This window comes from Lethenteron reissneri, chromosome 52 (assembly GCF_015708825.2).
Source record: "Lethenteron reissneri isolate LAM-NWPU_2019-01 chromosome 52, ASM1570882v1, whole genome shotgun sequence".
Taxonomy (NCBI): domain Eukaryota; kingdom Metazoa; phylum Chordata; class Hyperoartia; order Petromyzontiformes; family Petromyzontidae; genus Lethenteron; species Lethenteron reissneri.
In genome coordinates, this window is record NC_083830.1 from 1,119,055 (window position 1) to 1,145,749 (window position 26,695).

At 53.7% G+C, this 26,695-nt stretch overlaps 1 protein-coding gene across 1 annotated transcript; it reads right to left on the minus strand.

The window, feature by feature from the left end:
* Nucleotides 1–464: 464 nt before the first annotated feature.
* Nucleotides 465–25,384, minus strand: LOC133355865 (alpha-tectorin-like). The gene is made up of 21 exons (XM_061573278.1): nt 25,315–25,384; nt 24,416–24,489; nt 23,870–24,015; nt 22,966–23,253; nt 21,818–21,955; nt 21,080–21,245; nt 20,043–20,485; nt 18,415–18,991; nt 17,430–17,691; nt 16,970–17,339; nt 15,946–16,239; nt 14,483–14,750; nt 13,911–14,017; nt 12,987–13,020; nt 7,042–7,235; nt 6,575–6,738; nt 5,627–5,905; nt 4,277–4,439; nt 3,421–3,514; nt 3,160–3,232; nt 465–1,932 (listed from the first exon to the last, which is right to left on the minus strand). Exons 1-21 carry the CDS (start codon nt 25,329–25,331, stop codon nt 1,914–1,916), a joined length of 4,170 nt encoding a protein of 1,389 aa, XP_061429262.1. The 5' UTR covers nt 25,332–25,384; the 3' UTR covers nt 465–1,913.
* Between the last annotated feature and the right edge of the window lie 1,311 nt (nt 25,385–26,695).

Consider the following 26,695-nt stretch of genomic DNA (forward strand, 5'->3'; position numbering starts at 1 on the left):
GCAACCGCCGTCCAATGAAACTGCAGCCCGCGGCGAAGGCGTCGCTAGCCGCTGGCAGGGGCAACCGCCGTCCAATGAAAGCGGCGAAGGCGTCGCTAGCCGTTGCCAGGGGCAACCGGCATCCAATGAAAGTGCGTATGGTCCGGCGACACACACACAGACAGACAGATTCGCGATTTTATATATATAGATTACGGCCTTGATGTGTGGCTTGGGCGCTCTGCTCGCGGCAGACGACAACGCCAGCTGCCTTCGTGGCGGGAGGCTCGGCCACAGCCTGCGACGTCATTCACGCAGCACACGCGCGGAATCATCACCTCCTCGGAGACTTGTCGAAGATGAACGGAAACGCTTTTATTCTTACTCGTTAACAACTTCAAAACACACTATGGGGACCTCATTTGCCAGTAAAAATATGATAATTGGTTCTTTACCCAGATAGAAGGGTAAAGAACCAATTATCAACTTCAATACACGTGAACTAACCAGGACAAAAGTCTCAGTCCTATGTGTGTGTGTACATAACCCTGAAGGGGAACAGTGGTGCAGTGGTTAGCGCGCGATGCTATGAACCCAACGACCCGAGTTCGATTCCTGCTCATGGCCAACACCACTGACGATTATCTGAACTGGTCCTGGGCTTCCCTAGGTCGACTCAACTTCAAATGAGTATCTGGTGTGGTGTGTAAACATGGCCACTGGTGAGACAAAGGCGGCCGAACGTGGTGCTGGCCGCCCACCACCTCGCGTGCCGTGCCGGACTCCACAGGTCCTCGCCGAGAGCACTTTCCCCACACAGCTCGACTCGGCGCCTGCCACTCCGCGCATCTCACGTCTCCCACGGCTCCCACGGCTCCCCTCTTCCCGACTCGGCAGGGACCATCGCCCGCTTAGCGCCATCAGCCTGAGCGCTCTTCCTCCACTTCCAGTCTGCCTCTTGTACCAAGGTGCATATCTCTTTTTATGTCGCTGCCAATTACGCCTCCTCGCTCTCTCTCTGTCACTGGTCCTGGCACCTGGGCAGGGCTCTCTCCCGACGCCTTGCCGTGCAACACTCACGGCTCTCGACGTCCGTGCTTCGCCACCGGTGTGCTGCGGCGACGTCTCAGCAGGCGTCCCATGGGAGTTTGGAATCATCGGAGAGAACCTCACTGTTCACAAGCTCTGACAGACAAACTCTCCTCCGTGCCGTCAGTGGCGGATCCAGCACCCCCCCTCCATTGGTCTCGGCGCGTTATTTGAGAACACGACATTTCAAACTGATATTTCCTGGCAGAGTCGCGCTCGTTGCAATCGAGAGATGACCGTGCGGTGCGTTTTCAGTGTCACGTGGGCGATGACGCGGCCCCGAGGTAGTGCATTCGCCATTTGTTGCAGTTTGAATCTCGCTGCCGCCCTGATTAATACTTTGTGTTTGTTAACCTTACCTATACCACGCACCATCTCCTTCACAGGGGATGTTCACGATCCCATGATGACATTCGCAAAATAGTTACTTTTGTGTGCCTGCATCACGGTCCAAACTTGCCACATTTGAAAAGTTACACTGTAAATTATCTCCAATAGAATCTACAATATCAACCATCACTCCCTCCTGCGATAACTGGACAGGAGCATTTTGAAAAAGAGTCACGAATTTAGTGAGGCTTTCCTGCGTAAACGAGCATAATCAGAAAATAATTATAATTAGTGTTGGGCTCAAGGCGTGTTGTGTGGCAGTGATGTGTATTTGGAGACCGTATATATACTTAACTTTGTCGATTAGAAGCGTTTTCGTTAGATTTTTTTCCCATCTCCCTTACCCAAACTTATCATTTTCCAGGTACTTTCCATCACAGCAAAATAACATATGTAACAATTGTAATGTAAAGTGTATAGCATAAATTAAACATTGTCTCCAGCGAAGAAAATATTCAGTCTCTTGGGAGACAGCTGAAAAACAAAAATGACATCAGCACGAAGATGTGACCGATCGAATATATACAGCAGCAGCAATCGCAGACGGGTCAGAAACTGACTTATCTCTTGGCTCGAGGATGCAACTGCACAATTATCACATAAACAATCTCACAGAGCTGATATAGTTACATTGTGTCGATGCAGTGTGTGTGTGTCTGTGCACTCTTCTCATTGTATTTTTATACCACAAAACGATGCAAACTCGAACTCACGAAGCCCGCTTGTTGTGGCTGACATGGCAGCAGTTGGGCATCAGAGTCATTCGCTGTCTGCTGCCTTATCTCTGACGACAGAGCCAGCATTTAACCAAACGTGGCGCCAGTGGTCACGCGACTTTTCACATCGCACAACGTTTCAACTTCCCCAACACCCAGAGGCACTCGCAGGGCAGCGACGGCTCTGCGAGGGGACGGGGCGCGATTCTGTGATGGCGCGAACGGTGAGGCGGAGGGTGAATTACAGAGAATTGGGGGTCGGGTAGAGTGCGTCTTCGCAATCATAACAGCGTTTCATTTATATACGGCGTCGTTGGTCGTGCAAATTACATCGCTGAGGAACAGACCAAACTGAAAGGTGGCAGCCAGGCGATAAGCCGGCACTGCCAACAATTGCCTGAGCTCTACGGTCCTCTATATATTAAGGTGTTTTCAGACAATTAATGAGTGTTTATACACGTGGTAGGAATGAGTGTAAACACGTGGTAGAATGAGTTTAGACACGTGGGGGGAATGAGCGTAAACACGTGGCAGGAATGAGTGTAGACACGTGGTAGGAAATGAGTGTAGATACGTGGGGGGAATGAGCGTAAACACGTGGCAGGAATGAGCGTAAACACGTGGTAGGAATGAGTGTAGATACGTGGGAGGAATGAGTGTAGACACGTGATAGAAATGAGTTTAAACACGTGGGAGGAATGAGTGTAGACACGTGATAGAAATGAGTTTAAACACGTGGGAGGAATGAGTGTAGACACGTGATAGGAATGAGTGTAGACACGTGGTAGGAAAGCGGAGCTTGCGAGGGGGGCGACGAGGGATATAATCAGCGCAGGGTTTTAAAATCGTGCCCCTGTGGACTTGACGAAGCTCTCTCCCAACGGCTGAGTCCGAGGCACTCTGAGACAAAGTCGCGGACGTCGCCAGACGCGCGAATCGTGCCACATCGACGACTTTTCCGATCGTGGATTTGTCTCCAACTCACCAGAGCGCCAGCAGAGAGAGACTCCACAGCAGAGTTGTGTCAGGCCCACGCCGCTCTCCTGGCGAGCTCGCACCTCCGTTGAAGAAGAGAAAACACAACAACGTTTACATTGACACCAGAATACGCCACATTAAAACATTACTTCGAACCGCACTGTACTCGACGTGGTGGAATGTAGGTTTAATTCGACAGGGTATTCATCATCATAATTAATGATAAACAAAAGGGGCTTAAATGACGCAGTCTGTAAGCAGTGCCTACCTCTCCGCCGTATAGGGCCAATCGACAGCACTTGTTCAGGAACTGTGGGCACATCGGAGTGCCACCTCGGCAGCGTGCGAGATGTGGGGCATTTCTATGAAGGAGAAAACAAGCTCTTGTCATTACTCTCGTTCACCCGGGAATGCCTCACTGAGACATCTTAGAATCATGATGACGTCTCTCCCATGCAAGCAAACCGACATTGAACACCAACATTCATTATCTCAAACGTCCCTCTCCTTAAATTTAGATTTAAAGCTTTCGTGACTGCAGGGATTCATATTCTTGGTTCTTTCGGTAAAGTCACGTAGAAGGGAAATAATAAACTAATAAAATATAAACAATTTTAAAAAATTATAGTTTTTTTTATTATAATAATACAAATATAAAACAATTTTAAAAAATGTTGTTTTATCATTTTATTATTTCCCTTCTACGTGCCTTTACCGAAAGAACCAAGAATATGTCCCTCTCCTTGTTCAAGTTCTGTGCATGGTCGTCTTCTGAGTATGACTCCCTGCGTCGTCTCCACGACCCGCCCAGGGCAATCCGGCTTCTGCTGCGGCCACTCTGCTCGACGGTGGAGTAGGCAGAGGGAGGGAGGGGCCTGGGGAGCCCACTCCCTCTGCTGACCCCGTGCCCGCACTGGACATCCGTGAATACGAGCTTCATACCTCACCGGATTCTGATTCTGCGGAGGTAACGGTGACCACCGCGCGCGATAGTGCCGCGGTCTGACCCAAAACATCTATCACGAATCATAATAAAAGTTCTCTTTCTTGCGATGAGAACTACTGTAGTGAAGGCGACAATGATGGCCACGCGTTGTGGCGCACGTCCCGAGCGCACGGCTCACCACGGTGCACGCCGCCTCCATGGCGTCGCACAGCGAGACGTCACAGTGCAGGTGGATCTCCGTCTGGTTCCCCACGAAGCGGAACACCTTCACGTGGAAGCGGCACTTCTGCGACACCGCGTTCTCCTCCACCTGCGCGGTGCTGTCCCGCGGGTTGGTGCACCTGTGCCACGCACGCGAATGCGAGCACCACGTGAAGATATTTTACCACGTTACTGCCACACGTGTTTATTGTACTCGAAATATGACCAGTTTACATTTTTTTGCGTGCGGTGCATGATCGACGAGGGTTGTTCCAGGCTTCTAGAGGAATTGGAAATGAGATATCTGGCTCCTGCTCGAGTGACATCACAGCTGCGCAAAGGATTCTGGGTTGGAAGAGGGGGCGAACAAGCGTGAGATCGAGGTGGGGAGTGAGTGAGAAAAGTGGACAATTTCACCACTCTGCTCTGCCACAGCTCTGCCCTAACCTGCGGGCTTTGGGCCATTCCGCAATTGTGCTGTGAGTGGCGGTAGTGGTGGGGAGGATGGATGCGTCATCTCTGAATTGTAGAATGATGGGTTTTTTCCACGAAAACAGCCGTCATTCTGGTAAACAGCGCTTGAGCGGCAGCGAGAATAGCGACGTGAAATGGGGCCCCACGTGTTCCCATGGTTCCCAGTTCAGAACTTCTCTTTCAAAATAAAACCACTCGAGGTGTTTTTTTGCTACACCCTCGAGCGTCACAATGACAAAACTCTAAAGCAGAAGCTAGCGAGCAATGGCCACGCAATTATAGAAGATGGCATAAAGAGCAATGGGCGCGTGAAATCAACAGAAAGGAAGTTTATGATTGGTGGATCACGAATATTATCATAGGGGCGGCGACGCAGTCCAACGGCAGTGCATTCGTCGCTTGTTGCAGCAGTTCAAGGTTTGAATTCAGTGGCCTCCCTGGTTATTACTGCACATGAAATAACCATAAAAAATACGACTCGCTGTCTGCTTCAATGCGGAGGATAAAGATCCCATGACGTCATTTGAATAGTGTAGGCCATTGTGTGCCGGCACCACGATCTAAGTAAAACAAAAAATTAGCTGCAAAATACTGAAATGGAATTGCACAGCAACCATCGCTCCTGACCCGTGGACCAATGTTCAATTGCAGGTCGGCGCTGAGTCACAGTTTTCCGCACAGGGACAACTGCCACTGGGGTTGCCCTTTAAATGGTTGAGATGAGATGTAAGGCGCTTTGAGGTGCATTTAAGCAAGCACGCTATAGATGCAATTTGTTTCATGGCTGAGGACGTCGTTTTCTTTGAGCAATGGGGTAGAAGTCTGTGGCGTGGGCACGGTGCGTGCGGCTCACCCGTGGTGGATGATGGTGTACCGCGTGTCATCCGCAGGGTTGGGCCCCGGCGTGGCCCAGCACTCGTTGAGCACGAGCACCAAGTGCGCTTTTGTGCGACCGTTGTCGGGAAATATCTGGAGGCCCTCGTCTTTGAGGACGACCCCCACGAAGAGGGTGTCCAGGGTGGACAGCAGCAGGTCCCCGGCGTCGTGCGGGAACCGGTAGCTGGCGTTGACGTACAGCAACATCCTGGCCACGAACGTTCCCTTCTTAACGGGCAGGGTCATGTTTATCACACTGTCGAAAGAAGTGCATTCAAAGTCATACATCTGCCACGCAAAACCGTGACGATTCGGCAAAATCTTAAAACTGCCTTCCACACTAACAGCTGTAATGGAAACATCTATAATACAGGTCATTCAGTACCGATTTTAATATTCAAATAATATACAAATATATAGGAATGTGCATTGTAAAATAAAACATACATGTTAACGGTATTGGCCAAAACATCCCAATGCTAAAACATTACTCGGAAAATTACAAAATGTTGGGATTACACAGAGCAGCACCATCGCCTCCCTACTGCAACAACTCGGCAAGACCCTCCTAAAAGGAGTCTTGAGACTCTTGAGTGAGGCTTTCCCGGGTAAACAAGCGTAATGACAAGAACGTGTATTCTCTTTCATAGAAATACCCCAAATCTCGCATGCTGCCAAAGTGGAATTTCTACGTGCCCACAGCTCCTGAACAAGTGCCGTCTCTCGTCCCCTGTTACACAACGCGTTGTGTTTATGGACATCGCTGCCGATACAACAATGTTCTGGGAGACCCAGTTCGGTACCCCCTTAAGGACTAAACCACAACACCGAGCGCAAGTCAGTCGGTTTCATCGCTCAGGCGAAGACAACAACGACGACATCGCTTACTGGCCACGTGTCCACGGCGTGCGGCCGCGCGACTCACCTGGTCATGGGCTGTATGATGGTGTTCAGCGACACGCGGATGTCGCGCTCGTACGCGCAGGCGAACTCCACATTGACGAGCGTCTCTCGCACCACCGCGTCCTCGACATGTTTCGCCGTGCGCATTCGGATGGTGTTGACGTACGCCACGTGCGTCGTGTTTGACTGCAAGGCGAGGGAGGGTAACACGGCCCACCGCTCAGCTCCGTGGTCACCACCAACGGGACTGCGCACACCTCGAAATCCCTCGGTGAGATGTAAAACACGTCCTCGTTGTTCCTGCTCCAATAAAACTAACGAATGCATCTTATTTACCAGGCAAAGCCCACTCGAGCTATTCGCTCTTTTTCAGAAGCGATCTGGCCACAAATGATAACTCAACGAAGTGGCTTATCATATAGAAAAGTATGCCAGTTCATCGTCCCGACGCGCAGTGTCCCGCACGAGTGAGGGTTTACATGTTGTTACCCTCATGGTGTTTCCACAGGCGCCGTACGACGCGACGAGCTGCCACCTGAACGCCCTGGGGGAGGTGCGTGGGGTGCACCGCTCGTCGTTGAGGTGAACCTCCTTCACGCTGTAGCCGTGCCACGACAGCGCCAGCCTGGGCAGCACCACCTCCATGTGCGACGCGAAACACGAGACCTCCACCAGCAGCGAGTCTCCGGACACGACATCGGCACATGCACCAGCAAGACACACCGACACGCCGTTCGCAATTTCCACACTATTCTGGTGAGCAATAGAAGCTACCCAACCAAGAGTTAAGTGCCGGTTTTATTCTGTTTTATTGAACAGGTAAAGTCCCGAGCTATTACCTCGTTTTCAAAGGCGACCTGGCCACATACCACAACCCATCAAAGTGGATTAAATCATCATCACACGTGGGGATTTATAGTAGCGGCCAAATAATCAAAGCATGTGCTTCTGTATGTCCACGTGACCACCACATACTCCAAATGTACAACAGGCATCGTCAGGGTCCGGGATTGGACCCACAACCTCCCGGGTGCCAGGCAAGGGAGAGAGAACATCTCCTCGACCCAGGGACCTGGGCCTGTGGCCAGCCGAGGAGCAGGCGGGCGACAGCGTGAGGCGAGCTGCGTTCGCAGGAGATCGAGGAGGGGACTCGCGTCACCTGGGGACGCTTCTCTCCACTGGGCCAACCTGGTCACCTTAGTGGCTTGGAGCAACCTGGCCACCTTAGTGGCTTGGAGCAACCTGGCCACCTTAGTGGCTTGGAGCAACCTGGTCACCTTAGTGGCTTGGAGCAACCTGGTCACCTTAGTGGCTTGGAGCAACCTGGCCACCTTAGTGGCTTGGAGCAACCTGGCCACCTTAGTGGCTTGGAGCAACCTGGTCACCTTAGTGGCTTGGAGCAACCTGGTCACCTTAGTGGCTTGGAGCAACCTGGCCACCTTAGTGGCTTGGAGCAACCTGGCCACCTTAGTGGCTTGGAGCAACCTGGTCACCTTAGTGGCTTGGAGCAACCTGGTCACCTTAGTGGCTTGGAGCAACCTGGCCACCTTAGTGGCTTGGAGCAACCTGGCCACCTTAGTGGCTTGGAGCAACCTGGTCACCTTAGTGGCTTGGAGCAACCTGGTCACCTTAGTGGCTTGGAGCAACCTGGCCACCTTAGTGGCTTGGAGCAACCTGGTCACCTTAGTGGCTTGGAGCAACCTGGTCACCTTAGTGGCTTGGAGCAACCTGGTCACCTTAGTGGCTTGGAGCAACCTGGTCACCTTAGTGGCTTGGAGCAACCTGGCCACCTTAGTGGCTTGGAGCAACCTGGCCACCTTAGTGGCTTGGAGCAACCTGGTCACCTTAGTGGCTTGGAGCAACCTGGTCACCTTAGTGGCTTGGAGCAACCTGGCCACCTTAGTGGCTTGGAGCAACCTGGCCACCTTAGTGGCTTGGAGCAACCTGGTCACCTTAGTGGCTTGGAGCAACCTGGTCACCTTAGTGGCTTGGAGCAACCTGGCCACCTTAGTGGCTTGGAGCAACCTGGCCACCTTAGTGGCTTGGAGCAACCTGGTCACCTTAGTGGCTTGGAGCAACCTGGTCACCTTAGTGGCTTGGAGCAACCTGGCCACCTTAGTGGCTTGGAGCAACCTGGCCACCTTAGTGGCTTGGAGCAACCTGGTCACCTTAGTGGCTTGGAGCAACCTGGTCACCTTAGTGGCTTGGAGCAACCTGGTCACCTTAGTGGCTTGGAGCAACCTGGCCACCTTAGTGGCTTGGAGCAACCTGGTCACCTTAGTGGCTTGGAGCAACCTGGTCACCTTAGTGGCTTGGAGCAACCTGGTCACCTTAGTGGCTTGGAGCAACCTGGTCACCTTAGTGGCTTGGAGCAACCTGGCCACCTTAGTGGCTTGGAGCAACCTGGTCACCTTAGTGGCTTGGAGCAACCTGGTCACCTTAGTGGCTTGGAGCAACCTGGTCACCTTAGTGGCTTGGAGCAACCTGGCCACCTTAGTGGCTTGGAGCAACCTGGTCACCTTAGTGGCTTGGAGCAACCTGGTCACCTTAGTGGCTTGGAGCAACCTGGTCACCTTAGTGGCTTGGAGCAACCTGGTCACCTTAGTGGCTTGGAGCAACCTGGCCACCTTAGTGGCTTGGAGCAACCTGGTCACCTTAGTGGCTTGGAGCAACCTGGTCACCTTAGTGGCTTGGAGAAGCCTGGCCACCTTAGTGGCTTGGAGCAACCTGGTCACCTTAGTGGCTTGGAGAAACCTGGTCACCTTAGTGGCTTGGAGCAACCTGGCCACCTTAGTGGCTTGGAGCAACCTGGTCACCTTAGTGGCTTGGAGCAACCTGGTCACCTTAGTGGCTTGGAGAAGCCTGGTCACCTTAGTGGCTTGGAGCAACCTGGTCACCTTAGTGGCTTGGAGAAACCTGGTCACCTTAGTGGCTTGGAGCAACCTGGCCACCTTAGTGGCTTGGAGCAACCTGGTCACCTTAGTGGCTTGGAGCAACCTGGCCACCTTAGTGGCTTGGAGCAACCTGGTCACCTTAGTGGCTTGGAGCAACCTGGTCACCTTAGTGGCTTGGAGAAGCCTGGTCACCTTAGTGGCTTGGAGAAGCCTGGTCACCTTAGTGGCTTGGAGCAACCTGGCCACCTTAGTGGCTTGGAGCAACCTGGCCACCTTAGTGGCTTGGAGCAACCTGGCCACTTTAGTGGCTTGGAGAAACCTGGCCACCTTAGTGGCTTGGAGCAACCTGGTCACCTTAGTGACTTGGAGCAACCTGGTCACCTTAGTGGCTTGGAGCAACCTGGCCACCTTAGTGGCTTGGAGCAACCTGGTCACCTTAGTGGCTTGGAGCAACCTGGTCACCTTAGTGGCTTGGAGCAACCTGGTCACCTTAGTGGCTTGGAGCAACCTGGTCACCTTAGTGGCTTGGAGCAACCTGGCCACCTTAGTGGCTTGGAGCAACCTGGTCACCTTAGTGGCTTGGAGCAACCTGGTCAGCTTAGTGGCTTGGAGAAGCCTGGCCACCTTAGTGGCTTGGAGCAACCTGGTCACCTTAGTGGCGTGGAGAAACCTGGTCACCTTAGTGGCTTGGAGCAACCTGGCCACCTTAGTGGCTTGGAGCAACCTGGTCACCTTAGTGGCTTGGAGCAACCTGGTCACCTTAGTGGCTTGGAGAAGCCTGGTCACCTTAGTGGCTTGGAGCAACCTGGTCACCTTAGTGGCTTGGAGAAACCTGGTCACCTTAGTGGCTTGGAGCAACCTGGCCACCTTAGTGGCTTGGAGCAACCTGGTCACCTTAGTGGCTTGGAGCAACCTGGCCACCTTAGTGGCTTGGAGCAACCTGGTCACCTTAGTGGCTTGGAGCAACCTGGTCACCTTAGTGGCTTGGAGAAGCCTGGTCACCTTAGTGGCTTGGAGCAACCTGGTCACCTTAGTGGCTTGGAGCAACCTGGCCACCTTAGTGGCTTGGAGCAACCTGGCCACTTTAGTGGCTTGGAGAAACCTGGCCACCTTAGTGGCTTGGAGCAACCTGGTCACCTTAGTGACTTGGAGCAACCTGGCCACCTTAGTGGCTTGGAGCAACCTGGTCACTTTAGTGGCTTGGAGAAGCCTGGCCACCTTAGTGGCTTGGAGCAACCTGGTCACCTTAGTGGCTTGGAGAAACCTGGTCACCTTAGTGGCTTGGAGCAACCTGGCCACCTTAGTGGCTTGGAGCAACCTGGTCACCTTAGTGGCTTGGAGCAACCTGGTCACCTTAGTGGCTTGGAGAAGCCTGGTCACCTTAGTGGCTTGGAGCAACCTGGTCACCTTAGTGGCTTGGAGCAACCTGGCCACCTTAGTGGCTTGGAGCAACCTGGCCACTTTAGTGGCTTGGAGAAACCTGGCCACCTTAGTGGCTTGGAGCAAACTGGTAACTTTAGTGGCTTGGAGCAACCTGGTCACCTTAGTGGCTTGGAGCAACCTGGTCACTTTCGTGGCTTAGAGCAACCTGGTAACTTTAGTGGCTTGGAGCAACCTGGCCACCTTAGTGGCTTGAAGCAACCTGGTCACCTTAGTGGCTTGGAGCAACCTGGTCACCTTAGTGGCTTGGAGCAACCTGGCCACCTTAGTGGCTTAGAGCAACCTGGTCACCTTAGTGGCTTGGAGCAACCTGGTCACCTTAGTGGCTTGGAGCAACCTGGTCACCTTAGTGGCTTGGAGCAACCTGATCACCTTAGTGGCTTGGAGCAACCTGGTCACCTTAGTGGCTTGGAGCAACCTGGTCACCTTAGTGGCTTGGAGAAACCTGGCCACCTTAGTGCCTTGGAGCAACCTGGTCACCTTAGTGGCTTAGAGCAACCTGGTCACCTTAGTGGCTTGGAGCAACCTGGTCACCTTAGTGGCTTGGAGCAACCTGGTCACCTTAGTGGCTTGGAGAAACCTGGCCACCTTAGTGGCTAGGAGCAACCTGGTCACCTTAGTGGCTTGGAGCAACCTGGTCACCTTAGTGGCTTGGAGCAACCTGGCCACCTTAGTGGCTTGGAGCAACCTGGTCACCTTAGTGGCTTGGAGCAACCTGGTCACCTTAGTGGCTTGGAGCAACCTGGTCACCTTAGTGGCTTGGAGCAACCTGGCCACCTTAGTGGCTTGGAGCAACCTGGTCACTTTAGTGGCTTGGAGCAACCTGGTCACTTTAGTGGCTTGGAGCAAGCTGGTCACCTTAGTGGCTTGGAGCAACCTGGCCACCTTAGTGGCTTGGAGCAACCTGGTCACTTTAGTGGCCTGGAGCAACCTGGTCACTTTAGTGGCTTGGAGCAACCTGGTCACTTTAGTGGCTTGGAGAAGCCTGGCCACCTTAGTGGCTTAGTGGCTTGGAGCAACCTGGTCACTTTAGTGGCTTGGAGCAACCTGGTCACTTTAGTGGCTTGGAGCAACCTGGTCACTTTAGTGGCTTGGATCAACCTGGTCACCTTAGTGGCTTGGAGCCTGCCCCAGGCTTGACTCACGAGAGAAACACCACGGCTGGTTCGCGCGTTCGTGTGGCACCGACAAATATTCCTGTCGTAGGCCTGCGATGATTTCGTCTCACTCGCGCTTCGATGAATTGTCACGATTCAAGGTTCACAATTGAAGTGAAGAATCGGAGATTTAGTTTTACATTGCGGAGCATCGCAGCACCTCCAGTGGCCCACGAGCTGGGAGCTCCACAGCAAAGCGGCGCGTCACTCACCCCCGGGCGTGTCGCCGTGCACGGCCTCATCGCTGTACTGGGTTCACGTGACCTCTGAAGCCACGAGGTGCCGCTATATTTACCAGAAGATGAAAATAATCACTGACTAGAATTACGACTGAATCGTGTGAGGGAGGAATCATTAGGTCCGTAAAATCACAATGACTTCAAGGCCTGTATTTTTCAACGAATGTAAAATGTTCCAGTTTATTTTGTGTAACCTGGTGAGAACTCAAGAGACAAGGATGGAGCCTCTTTTACAAGAGTGACCCTGGTATTAGTCTGCAAGTCGGGGTCGCGATTATTCCTGTGTGTGATCCCGGATTAATAAATGGTGGTGTAATTTTCTAATTTAGAAAAATTACATAATGGCGAATGCCGTCAGGGGAACTTTAACATCCACTGTGAGTTAGACAGATGGCGCGTATTCAATTTGGTTATTACACACCGCAGTATTAACCAGGGTGGCCACTGGTATCAAACCGTGAACCGCTGCGACAAACGCAGAACGCGCTACCACTGGGTTGCGTCAAACGAGGCGAAAGTCCAAAGCGAAATGCATGCCGATTTGCTTTGTGAAGAGGGCAGAAAAACCGTGGCGATTTACCTTTGTCCATCATTGAACAAAAGCGAACGGTGTTGTCTCAGTAAACGCAGCGATGCCAATGAGCACAAACGTGGAGAAACGATTGGTGTGGTTGAAAACGCTCGTCGTGTAAAGGTGCCGTTACCTGTGATGATGAAGTTTGTTGGTTCTGGTGGTCTCTGTAAACAGAACACGACGGGAGAGTGACATGAATGTAACACGTGCACGCATGTTAACACAGTCCACGTATGAGGAACGGGATTGGCGGTGAGCGTTGCTATTTTGACATGAGCTGGGTGTGGAGGCACACGTCTGTTGTACGTCGCCTTGGAGGCGAATGCCTGTGGATTATGATCTGTGGAGCTGTCAAACCCAACGGGCTGTGAGGCAGCCAGAAGATGGAGGCACAGCAAGTGGACGGCATCCATCTGTGAGAGCTTGGAGTGTTATCCTCTCTTTGCGTGGCTTCCTCCCGGTTCTCTGGAATCCTCCCGCACATGCTACCCACTCATTCGTGGAATTGACCAAACATTGAAATTTCAGGACCCTCCTGAAAAATAGCCTACAGAGTCGGTGAGGATTTCCTGGATACATGACATGCATCACAGTGAGGCTAAGTTCTCTGGTGTTGAGACAGTCCCTCATATGTCAACGCACAGGGCAATGGTGAAATAAAATTGCGAAATCTGGGCTTAACATTGTCACAGAATTAAACCATAACCATTACTGGACATGGGACGCTGGCAACATCCCGAGTAGGCCTCATCTGAACTGGTCCAGGGGCCCCTGGGCATTCTGTATGAACCAGAGGCAGACGCGACTCCCTGAGACCCATGACAGCTCCAGCAGGCCAGCGGAACCCTGGGTAACGATGTCATCACCAGAGTCAGACAGACTCTCTCCCCAGGCCAACGGCATCCATTACATACATACATGGTAGTGAGACCATAGGGAATCACGGGTGTGACTGTGGGATGTCAACAGTGGTTGTTCGTGCTTAGAGGTTGCACCAAAGAAGATGGGTGCCATCCATCGCTCGCTCGGGCAGGAGACCACGTTCCATCTTTACCTCCACTTCAGCAGCAGACGTGGTCTCCTCTCCGACCGTAGACTCCGGCATCCTGGTCGCTGAGAGAGGGCTGCTCGCGTTGATCTGATCCAAATGTGGTTTGTCATCTGCAAACAGGGGCCACAATAATCGCAGGGAATATCGTCACACTGGATCGCTATAAATGTGAATGGTCTGCCGTTCTTAAATGTTGCTATAGTGAAGATACATCGACATGCAAAGATTTTAATCTTCTCTCACCCATTGTTGGTCTTAACATTCCAGATGGGGGAACTGTTTGCACTTTCGTGAAGGCGGAGAGCTCTTGCCAACAACATCACCAGCAGCATTAGTTTAACAAGCCTGGCTCTGCTGATGAGACCCAGAAGATCGAAACTTCCCCAGTTTTATCACTTGAACAATGCTGATGGATAATATCGGTCCAGAAGGTTGTTAGCTCAAGTTTATGGAATCACTCGTAATCTTCTTGTTATCTGCCACACACTTATTCAATAGCCTGAGGTGACAACCATTGAACAACTGGGAACTCATCTCTCCAGCCACGCATTGCGGCGAGGGCCCCGAGGACTCACGGCAGAACGTGGCGTTACGCCACGACTCGGCACGGACGCCGATGCCGCCGCACGCGACCTCGTAGGCCTCGATCGCACGGCACACCCCGGCCTGCGGGCGCGGGGACAGGCAGGCCGCCCGCAGGCACCGTTGGTGGAACGGGCGTGGGTCGACGGTGCTGTGGCACGCCGCGAAGGGGTTGTGGGAGGTCCCCAGCAGAACGAGGCAAGCCTGCTCCCCGTGCTGATCGCCCAGTAGACACGAGGCATTGAACTCCTTGCAGAAATCCTGACACGAATGTGGAATAAATAAATAACAATGAGATAGGCTTTGCAGTGACCACTGCTATGATCATACGATACTAGAGGTGCCTCAGACCATTGAGATTCAATGAAATACTGCAGGTTTAGTGAATTTGATCTTCAACCCTGATGATGTTGAAGCTTGGGAAACTAAATGGAGTCCACAAGACATCAAAACAAACACCTCATCATCATGGAACCTCCTTTGCCAGTACCAAAATATGAGAACAGGTTTTCTGTTTTCTGGCAACAAAACTAAATCAGAGTAATGAGAGCTCGGGGTGAGCAGCTACATCACCCCGAGCTCTCATTACTCTGACAGTGCGTTGTCTTTGTGCTGTGTACGCCTTTTGGCGTCCTCTGGTCTAACACCGTTTGAGACGAGGCTCGAAAGAAAGCTGTCTCTGGTGTGGACCAATCCGTTTCAAAGACATTGCATTTATTATCAGAGCATGTTTTTTGTTTGTATTTTTACCACAAGCATTGTGGTTAACGCAGACATGATTCCTTGTAAAATGTTTCAGTTTGGTGTTTTAGCATCTTAACACCTGTTTTGTTGCCAGAAAAAAGGGAAAACCCCATTCTCAAACACCTCCTCGTGAAAGACTCAACGGCGCAGATGATTTGTGGCTTAGATCTTCCGCGAAGCTTTTGGGCTACTACCCCTGAACCGCATCCGCACACAAACCATGGCAGTTGATGCAGATAGTTGATGCACAAAATGGAAAAATGCTACAAAAAAAATCCATCGTGCGACTGTGGTCACCACCCTGAACAGAACCATGGGGCACATGACGCCCCACTGCCCGATTCACAAATACGAAGGAGGAAGCATCATCACGGCAATTCACCACTCCTCTACTTCTGACGCAATGAGCTATCTCACCAACTCCCTCAATGTACAATTCTCGCTGTTGTTCTACATCAACATCAGCGATACGACGAAGATGAATTCGATCAATTAGAATTAGACACGGAAACAAAAACGACTGCCGTGTTATAACAACCCAATTCTAAGAACAAAATAGCAATTGATTCACACTTTATCTGATATGCACGCATGAATATAACGTGAGTTTCACTGGGAAAATTGGAGGTTCAAGACCAATTAGAAGAGTTGGATGCAAAACAGAGACCCATGCATGGTTGCAACATCCGCCAAATGTGATCGCAGCCTGTACCGTGCAGGTTATGATGCCTCGCCTCCAACTGAAGACGAATTCCTCCAGGTTATCGGCAACAACCCCATCAGGAGTGTAGGCGTCGTCGCTCGCATTGCCGTTGAAGTTGCCGCACAATCCGCACGTCAGGCCCTGCAGCCTCTCCCCCGCGCACACCACCACGTTGCCACTGACAGAAAACGTGATTTGTAATTTCACATTGGTGGCCGAAACGGTCATGCCAGACTCCATTTCGTACAGCTGGAAACTCCCACCGCCCAAACTAAGAGGCAGCAATACCGGGGAACCGTCCATCTGCAACAACAGAGAGAGGAGAGAGGAGAGCGCGTTAGAGAGCGCGTGGACGTGCGTGCGCAGTGCTTGACCCTTACAGCCGAGTTCGCAGAGAGGAGCCTCTCGACATGAACAGAGACACCTCCTCCTATCCGCGGTGGGGTGGAGGTCCCCATTGCTGGATCCTATTATCCGCACTCAATGCAAATGATGCACGCTCCCCTTTGCTGCGTCGCTACCCTGGTTAATAATTGCAAGGATCTGCTGCTCCTCTTATCCACGGATAATTGCGGATATCAGGATTGTTATTTACCACATCCGGGACACCGCACGTGGACGACCCTGCATGGACCGATGTGTGGGCGTGGGTCACGGGGTGCGGACGAGGAGAGCGGGAGGGGTTTCTCTGTATACAGCCAATGCTTATCCCTACTCGATACACCATGGCTTGATGAATCATCTGCGATTCATGATCTTGAGCCAGCGATGTACATTCCAGATGATTATGACGAGGCACAGTTGAAGTTGATTCCAGGACAGGAACCAGTTGAGGGATCGGGGGACCGGGGTGTGGATGAGAAGCCTGGCGGTGGCATGTTGGATCATCTGGACTGTGGAGGGATGGGCAGATAAGTGGCTTTGGTGGCGTGGTCGTGGAGGGGAGCGGTAGAGATGCATACCAGGTGTCTGTGCCAAGACAAATGCCTCTCACCACAACTTCGACAGTGGTGGTGAGGAACATTCCACGTACCTGCACCAAGATCCCACTTCTGCTGCGTGTTATATTGAGAGAATAGTGCAAAATATTGACGTCAACGCTGATGGTATTTTGTTGGTCCGAAGGCTGGTTTCTTCCACTGATGACGATTTGAAAATCCATATTTTGATCTGGACGCGTTGAATAATCACACAGCCTCGTCAGCACGAAGCCGGAATATTTGGGGAGCCTCAGCAAAGCGTCATCGAATGTGGCAATAGTCCAGTCGGGCCTCAGGGTGCACGCCGAGGCGGCGTCCGCGTGGCAGGCGTCCTCGCGCGCACACCGCTGAAGCTCCTGGCACCGCACCTCCCCGCCGGAGCCGCAGGTGCACCTGCGGCTACATTCCCCGTCCTGCGGAAGACTCTGGAATAGAAGCACAAACTCATCGTCGCAATTTCGCTCCCGATTATTCCCCCTTCAGACAAACAAAGATTCAAGTCGGGGCAGCGACCCAGGACGGGTTCGGCTATCCCCCCCCCCCCCACGCAGCGCACAACCAACCTGGCCAACGGGGAAGTAGAGGCCTCGGTGCACGCAGCCGCACGCCTCGAGGGCGTCGGCGCAGCGGCCCTCGGCCAGCACGGAGCCCCGGGGGCATCGGCACGACTCGCGGCACGGACCAGCGCAGCGCGCCGCGGCGGTCCGGTCGCCGCACGAGTCGGAGCAAGCGCTGCCGCACAGAGCGTAGACGCCGCGCTCCTGGCACGCGGAGCCTGCGGCGACAGGGTGACACACTCAGCGTGGACACACCAGGGTGACACACTCAGTGTACACACCAGGGTGACACACTCAGTGTACACACCAGGGTGACACACTCACCGTGTACACACCAGCGTGTCACACTCAGTGTACACACCAGGGTGACACACTCACCGTGTACACACCAGGGTGACACACTCACAGTGTACACACCAGGGTGACACAGTGTATACACCAGCGTGTCACACTCACCGTGTACACACCAGCGTGTCACACTCACAGTGTACATACCAGCGTGTCACACAGTGTACACACCAGGGTGACACACTCACAGTGTACACACCAGGGTGACACACTCAGTGTACACACCAGGGTGACACACTCACAGTGTACACACCAGGGTGACACACTCACCGTGTACACACCAGGATGACACACTCAGTGTACACCCCAGGGTGACACACTCACCGTGTACACACCAGGGTGACACACTCACAGTGTACACACCAGGGTGACACACTCACCGTGTACACGCGTTGGACATGCGGGGATCTGAGACGCCCATTACGCACGGGAAGACTCTTCCAGTCGACCTCGTGTCAGCTTCATAATAAACCATCCCCCGTCACAGCAACGAGTTCGCCGTGTGACGTGCCACACGGTGTCCACTCGCTCTCGTGGGAAAGGACGACTCACTGACTCAGGGATTCCGGGGAGGGTCGGGGTGCCGTTCTCACCGCACGGCGTGTGGACGCGCCAGGGCTGGAGGCTGGCGCCCAGCGCCTGGCACAGCAGAGCGTACGCCTCGAGCACGCGGCACACCGCCCGGCGCTGCTGCTCCTCCTCCTGCTGCTGCCCCCCCCGAGAGCCGTTGCCGCCCGCCGCGAGGCAGGCGTCCAGCAGGCAGCTCGTCACGAACGGGCCGGGCTCCACCGCCGCGTGGCAGTCGACGAAGGGGCCCGATGTGCGGTTCAGTGTCCCGCAGGTCTGCTGCTTCGGGAGCCGCTTGTGGCTCTCGCTGCTGCAGTCGCAGCAGTTGCCGGTGCAGGGCGCGGCGCATCGCCTCTCGCTCTCCGCGGTCAAATTCAATTCCGCCCTCGGGAAATCGTCGGCAGTGTCGTTGTTGAAGTTTCCACACATTCCGCAGGTCTTGTTAAAGAATCGGCCAGGCAGCGATACGAAGACGAGGTGGTTTGAGACGAAGGAGAGCTTCAGGCCGAAGCTGGTGTCTAAAGCGGTGCCGAAGCCACTGGGGTAGACGTGCACGGTGCCGTTGTCGAGCAGCGCTGGCAGCGAGCGCACCGCCCCGTTCACCTAACGAAGCGCGGGGCGGTGTTAGAGTCGAAACTCAACCACTTTTACTTACCAGCTAATGTCCACTGAGCCGTGAGCTCTTTTTCAGAAGCGACCTGGCCACAAATGATAGCTCGACAAAGTGGCTTATGACGTGAGAATCTATATCAGTCACGTACACTGAACGTATGTTTCGAAGTGTGGAGGGAAAAGCCAGAGGACCCAGAGAAAAATCCACACGACCACGGGGAGAGAGAACTCGCAAACTGCAAATGTAAAGCAGCAGGCGTCAGGGTCTTGATCTAACACACGACCTCCTGCGTACCAGGCGAGGTAGTAAACATTTCGCGTGAATTGTAATCTCGTCTTAACGAACAAGGTGGCTGTTAGAAATTACATCCCATTGCGGGTTGAGCAATCCATTCTCTTGAATACCAGTAAAGCAGAAACATTCATGACAATTCAATGAAATGCGCGCAGCTGTCGGGGGGAAATCTGCCGTCTGTGGAGCCGCTGAACGACTCCGCCGCCGTCTCCGGCGACGTTTGGAAGTTCTCCCCTCGTGTGTGTGGGGGTCTCCGGGCATCCGGTCGCATTCTACCCACAGGCAATACTCCTGAGGAACTGGCCAAACATCTGCAAACAGGACCCATTTATTGAGATGCAGAGAAGCGTTTTTGACGTAAAACGAATAAACAGCAACGGCAAACTAAAACAGCCGCTCTGCCCCTTTCACGCGAGCGTTTTAAGGAGAAGTAAAGATGCGGGTTACCCTGACGTGAGTTACCCTGACGTGAGTTACTCTGACGTGAGTTACCCTGACGTGAGTTACCCTGACGTGAGTTACCCTGACGTGAGTTACCCTGACGCGAGTTACCCTGACGTGAGTTACTCTGACGCGAGTTACCCTGACGCGAGTTACCCTGACGCGAGTTACTCTGACGCGAGTTACCCTGACGCGAGTTACTCTGACGCGAGTTACCCTGACGCGAGTTACCCTGACGCGAGTTACTCTGACGCGAGTTACCCTGACGCGAGTTACTCTGACGCGAGTTACTCTGACGTGAGTTACCCTGACGTGAGCGCTGTTCCCCGCGCTCAGCGCGATGCGCAGGGCGGACGCGACGACGGTGAGGCGGGTGATGTCGGACAGCGCCCGCCCTCGCCCCCCTCTCTGGGTGACGACCTCCACGCTGAACGCCTCGTCCTGCTGCTCCTCGTCGCACAGGCGCACGAGCGCGTGGCTGCAGTCGCTGCGGCCGCCGGTCCGCAGCAGCGCGCCGTCGAAGGTGCGCGCGTGCGCGCCCGAGAAGAAGGCGCAGGCGGCGGTGAAGGTGGCGCGGCACGAGAAGGCGGCCGCCCCAGGCCCGGGCGCGCACGCCTCGTGCGCGCCGCAGGCTTCCTGGACGCACGCCACCGAGTCCGGGGCGAGGGCGTCGAAGCTGTCGAGGCAGCTGCATTTGGTGGAACAGGCCTCGTCCGTCCAAAACATCTCTCCGTATCTGTGGAATTGACCTGCGTAAGACATCAATGTGAAAATACAAATGCACGTGGAAAGCAAAGGCTTACGACCCCACCGTGAGGGTAGCGGCCGTTTACAGTCGTTGCGCGTGAGGTGACGCTTCTTCGCTTGAAGCGAAGCTCTCGAGTCGTGAGACAGGGCGCGCGTGAGGCCTGGACAAGCTGTCACCCTGCGGGGTCACAGAGACACTAAACATCAATAACAGCGTGTGGCCTTCAAATAGTAACTGATTAAAAAGGCACAGACGCGGCGTAAAAGTGCTGTTTAGTTGAACCTACATGGCGTGGAAGTTGTACAGGGGGAGTAGTGAATAGTGGTGCAATGCTCTTTCGCCTGCAGTTATTGCACCGGCGACAATCACAATGGCTCCTCGCACTCTTGAGCTGCCAGAAGCAACCGTCGTCTCCTCTCAGACTGGGTGAGACATAACATGGTAGTACTACCCAGGGCGGCCGATGGGTTGGAACCGCGAATCTCTGCGGCACGCGGCAAGCGTGCGTTGGCTTGGCCACGTCACCATATTGTAATGACATTGCGATGCATTAACTCGCTCATAATATGATACTTTTAAAAACCTCTTACCATACCATTTACATTGCATCCATTCGCTGGGTCCACTTCCAGCCCGTCGACACGGAAGATCCATCGCCCCGGCTTGTTCACGTTGCTCGTGTTTTGCACGTGAACGATGTCGGAAGTCCGGGAGCCGGGAAGAGTGAAGTATCGGCCCTCATCGCCACTGTTGAATCCGGCCTGGATACGTGAACAGTAACAACAACAACATCAACAACAACAACAATAAACAACGGATGTCAGAGAGGCGTGCGTGTCAAGAAGGAATATTCGGAAGAGGTAACCGGGGAGAGAACGACTAAAGATTGGGAACGAGAGAGAGAGAGAGAGGCTGGTTTAAACAGCTGGTGGGGTCTTCAACTGGGACTTAGAAGTCTCCATCGACTGCGAGTTTCTGATCTCCAAGGAGCGGGGAGCTCCAGAGTCTGGGCGCCGTGCGGACAACAGTCCGGCGGCCAACCGGATCCGAAGGCTGGAGCGCGGCCACGCTGAGGATGGCTGAGTAGGGCAGCAATGGCAGTGTCAAGAGGAATGCCCTCTGATTGTTCGGGGAAGCTGCGATGAGTGTCAGTCGGGTCATGCACCTGTTTCACGTGCCAGTTTTGGCCATTTGGGACGAGACTTGATGAACCGCGGGTGACCCATGCAACGTGAGGGCGGCGATGCCGCTAAGTGCTCCGCGTCGAGAGAGCCAGCGGCGTGGTGACCTGACCGCGGGGGGGGGGGGCACGTGGAGCGCGTCGGCTCCATACCTGCGCGTGCTTTCCTCCCAGCCCGGTCAGCGCGTCCCCTCCGCTCGCCGTTCCGGTCGTCCAAGTGATGTCCCCGTAATTAAACATCACGAACGACACGTTGCCATTGGAGGCCAGCAGCAGCTGGAAGGAGTTAATCTGCAGAGAATGGCACACGGGCTGAGCCGCTGGCGTGCGGCAGGCCACGGTCACCCCCGGCGGGGCCCACGCGGCCCCGGCTCCCGCTTCTCTCAGGTGGCGGGAGGGGGCAGTTGGGGTGACCACGTGACCACTCCCGTGTGTACTCTCACAGGAGCCCTCTGCCGTGTGTACTCCCACAGGTGTCCCGTGTGTACTCCCACAGGTGTCCCGTGTGTACTCTCACAGGTGTCCCGTGTGTACTCTCACAGGTGTCCCGTGTGTACTCTCACAGGTGCCCTGTCCCGTGTGTACTCCCACAGGTGTCCCGTGTGTACTCCCACAGGTGTCCTGTCCCGTGTGTACTTCCACAGGTGTCCCGTGTGTACTCCCACAGGTGTCCCGTGTGTACTCTCACAGGTGTCCCGTGTGTACTCTCACAGTGCCCTCTGCCGTGTGTACTCCCACAGGTGCCCCGTGTGTACTCCCACAGGTGTCCCGTGTGTACTCTCACAGTGTCCCGTGTGTACTCTCACAGGTGTCCTGTCCCGTGTGTACTCTCACTGGTGTCCCGTGTGTACTCCCACAGGTGTCCCGTGTGTACTCCCACAGGTGTCCCGTGTGTACTCTCACAGGTGTCCTGTCCCGTGTGTACTCCCACAGGTGCCCCGTGTGTACTCCCACAGGTGTCCTGTCCCGTGTGTACTCCCACAGGTGTCCCGTGTGTACTCCCACAGGTGTCCCGTGTGTACTCTCACAGGTGTCCCGTGTGTACTCCCACAGGTGCCCCATGTGTACTCCCACAGGTGTCCTGTCCCGTGTGTACTCTCACAGGTGTCCCGTGTGTACTCTCACAGGTGCCCTGTCCCGTGTGTACTCCCACAGGTGCCCCATGTGTACACCCACAGGTGTCCTGTCCCGTGTGTACTCTCACAGGTGTCCCGTGTGTACTCCCACAGGTGTCCCGTGTGTACTCCCACAGGTGTCCTGTCCCGTGTGTACTCTCACAGGTGTCCCGTGTGTACTCTCACAGGCGTCCTCTCGCTGCCGCCATAGAAGGTGACGTTGCTCCAGGTCGCGACGAACCCCCAGGCGAGGGGCTGCCGGGAGCGGGAGCCGTAGCCGCGCTGGATGTCGGCGGCCGCCCGGGCTAGCAGGGGCCCCTGGAGGGCCTCGCGGTACGACACGGAGCCGGCCAGCGCGTTGTGGACGTCGGCCCAATACGGGGCGATGAAGGCGCGGCCGTCGCTCAGGGGGAAGCCCTCCGGCGTGAACTGGCCCACGGGGACTCGGAAGGACACGATCCCGTTGTTGTTCACCTGCGGTGCGAGTGAAGGCACAAAGACAAAGATCCACCCCGTGCAACCTCTTCAGGGGCTAATGGGGCAAGTGCTCGCGTCAGCGGGCAGCACCTCGACAGGCCGGGGGCTCCGGCCCCCTCGCTCCCCTGTGTCTCCCCAGTGCTGATTTTGTTTACACACCTCGCTAGCTTGTCATTTGAAGGCTGAGTCGACCTAGGGTGGTGGATGGTAATTTACGAAACTCGCCTCATTGTTTCGCTTGCCATCGCGGGGAGACTTGAACCAGCGACCTCTGGATTGCAATGTCCCGTGCGCTGACCGTCGAGAAGTGCCGACATCCACATTGCATAACAGTCACGTGCATAGTTTAGTTTGAGGATTCTGGTTGACACAATTTATATAAAACATGGGATCAAGCGAAAATCCGAACACCCAGAGAGGGCGAGGTGAATGTGTGTTTCTCAGGGATCCGTGTGGACTGTGCGTGCCTCGGGTGTCGCTCACGGGGCTTGGGCGCGATATTCGCGTTTTGCTCGACGTGTCCTTTGCTCGACGGAACACAAACAAGGGGACATATTGAGAGTGGCAAAATCAATAAAATCCGTCTTGCACGGATGCCTTGTGAGAGACGTACGTAGAGGGAATGGTAAACGATGCCAAAGTACGTGAAGGGCGATGAGAGATGGATTTCTGGAGAGCCGCCATCGTCGGACTTGGGGGTCTCCTTGTCTCCTGCTTCCAGCCCGAACGGGTAGAAGTCCCCATCAGCAACGCCGGCCCCTGCAGCCAACGCACAGGTCACAGCACCCGGGTGTCAACCCGGAACGGGGCCTACGCCGCACTGCTTCACGGTCACGGCTAATTTGGGTGGTTCACACTCGACGCCTTGACTTCTACAATGCAGCTTTCATGACAATACATTTCTGACTTGAGTTGTCAATAACCCCGGGGAGAGGCGACCTGTTCGCCTTACTCCTGTTCCGCTGCTGCTTATTTTCAGGCAAACGCCGCAATGCAGCGAGAAACCAACATGTGTGAATGATTACAGATTCCGTTAGCCTCCTATCACACGACTAGAAATGGTTCACATAAATGATCGCGAGCCAAGCAATGGATGTCTTGGAGGCCCCCATCCTCCTCTCCCCCACCACGCAGAGTCGCGCGAGAGGTCACACTCTACCTTGGCGCGTGATGTGAACGCACACCACCAAGATGCGCAACAAGTCCCTGGGCAGCCTTGGATCCTTTGCCAACCTAGACATGATGTGCAAGGACGTTGGTGGTCTCAACATAGTCACAGATAACCGCACGTACATAAAACATCACGGTTAACTTTGGCTTTGCACGTCATTTTGCTAAATTCAATCTCCGAGAACGAAGAACATGGATCGGGTTAAATTTCGATTTAAATCTTTCGTGACTGCAGGGGATTCATCTTCTTGGTTCTTTCGGTAAAGTCACATAGAATGGAAATAATAAAATAATAAAAATAAAACATAATAAAATAATTCTCACGACGTTTCGGCCACAACGCAAGCAGCCGTCCTCAGGTGAAGACCAGGTCTGTCGGGGAGACGCTGTGTTGTGGCCGAAACGTCGTGAGAATTATTTTATCATGTTTTATTTTTATTATTTATTACTTTCCTTCTACGTGACTTTACCGAAATAACCAAGAAGATTCAGATACTTAACACAAGATAATCGTCAGCGTCATGCAGGAGAATACAGTACGAGTAACTTAATACATAGTCAGACAGTTTGACCCCTTGCCATGCCTATCCCTCCAAATAAAAAGTAAATTTTACACATCACATCAGCCACATGCCCTTCTGTGAACGCATCATTTTCAGAATCGTTGGTTCCACAGACACGAGCCATGAGCTTCTGAAACAGTTTCGACATTCATGGTCTCATCAGCAGAGGGAGGGCCAAAGATCACGCTTGGCTTTGCCCCTTGGCACGATGGCTTTCTAACTCATCCTCCTGCTGCTGACCGCTCGTAGTGACCCCCTGGGTGCCGCGGCACCGCACGGCGACTCCGAGCAGTGCCCGGGGCGCCGCCGCACCTCACCGCCCTACCTCGGCGTCCGCGTCATGGTGGAGGGAGGGAGGGAGAGAGGCCCCTGGGCCCGGAGCGAGCGCACGTCCTCTCCCGGTGCTCGCGTTCAGCTGCTCTGCTCCATCAGCCTCGGGTCTTCTCACCTGGACCCCATCGCTCCCCTCCCTCCCCCTTCCCGACTCCGGGCCGTGGACAACGCGCCCATTGTGCCGCAGCAGACGTCCACGCACGGCTCCTCTCCTCCCACAGCCCCGAAATCTAAATGTTTAGTTTCATCAGCGTGGCCTCTTTCTTCAGAGCTACTATTGCAGATTAGGGTGCCACTCAACATTCGCGTTTTGTTATTGTGAAGGTCACGCGTCTTGATTGTATTCGTTTGCTGCTAAACTTAAGCTGCTGCGAGCTTAGAGAGAACCCCTCAATTTGCCGGGTGCAGGTTTTTTTGGGTTAGATCGCGTAAATATAATTACTGTCGTTAAACCCGCCACCACCCGACACAGCCAACTAGGAAGGGTTGTCACGTAACAGAACGTGGCCAATTCGTCACTCGTACAGCCCTAACCGGTGTGTTGGAGAGCCAAGCCACAACATTTACAATCTGAGAACGACGTTTCGCCAGTAATTACAACTAGCTTCATCAGACGGCAGCCAGATTTGTGGGTGGTGGTGTGTTTAACGACACATTTATATATTTACGCGATTTAATCCATAAATCCTGTGTTATGGATGATATTGGTCGCGAAAGCCTCCGTGTTAAATGTACCGGGTGCTCGACGGAGTTGAGAACGGTGTCGCATTGAGTGTCCACGGTAGAGGCGGAGACGAGGAGGAGGAGGGGGGGTCCCGAGCAGCATGTGGCCAGGGACAGAGCGGAGCGGGATTCTCGGCTGCTGACTTTTATATCAACTGAAAGTTCGCTTTTCCCGATGCAGCACATCGAGTGGCACCCTATCACACAGAGAGTACCCGGTATGCTCGATGTTGCTATTTGCTGGTGCGAGTGCAGGGAAGCTACCACGCGGAATCCATAGATCCCAGTAGCGACGAAACCCGCCTGACGTGGAGCAGCAGAGGAACACTTTGGTCGAGAAGAAACTCAAAACATTCGCCAATGCCACTGTGTGACCTTGACATGAAACGTAAATAAGATAATGGGTGACGGTTTGGGCAATGGCCCTTCCTCATGGCACGTGACCAGAGAGAGACAAAGTAAACAAGGGCTGGAGTCTGGGGCCTGATGGAAATTACATGTTTCTAATCAGTTTTTAAATACACCGATGAATAGTGACATCACAGTGGCTAATGAGTACCAGACAAACCATTCACGAATCATAAAGTATTACTCCTAAATAAACCCATTTTTTAAATTAAAAATAAAATAAAATATTACTGGTAAATGCA

Bases quoted from the DNA above. Each gene is read 5' to 3' on its own strand.
- LOC133355865 (XM_061573278.1), bottom strand. The intron at 7,236-12,986 runs GTAACGGCACCT...TCGTGTCCGGAG, and splicing joins AACAAACTTCATCATCACAG to ACTCGCTGCTGGTGGAGGTC. The intron at 3,233-3,420 runs GTAGGCACTGCT...TCTTCAACGGAG, and splicing joins TGGCCCTATACGGCGGAGAG to GTGCGAGCTCGCCAGGAGAG.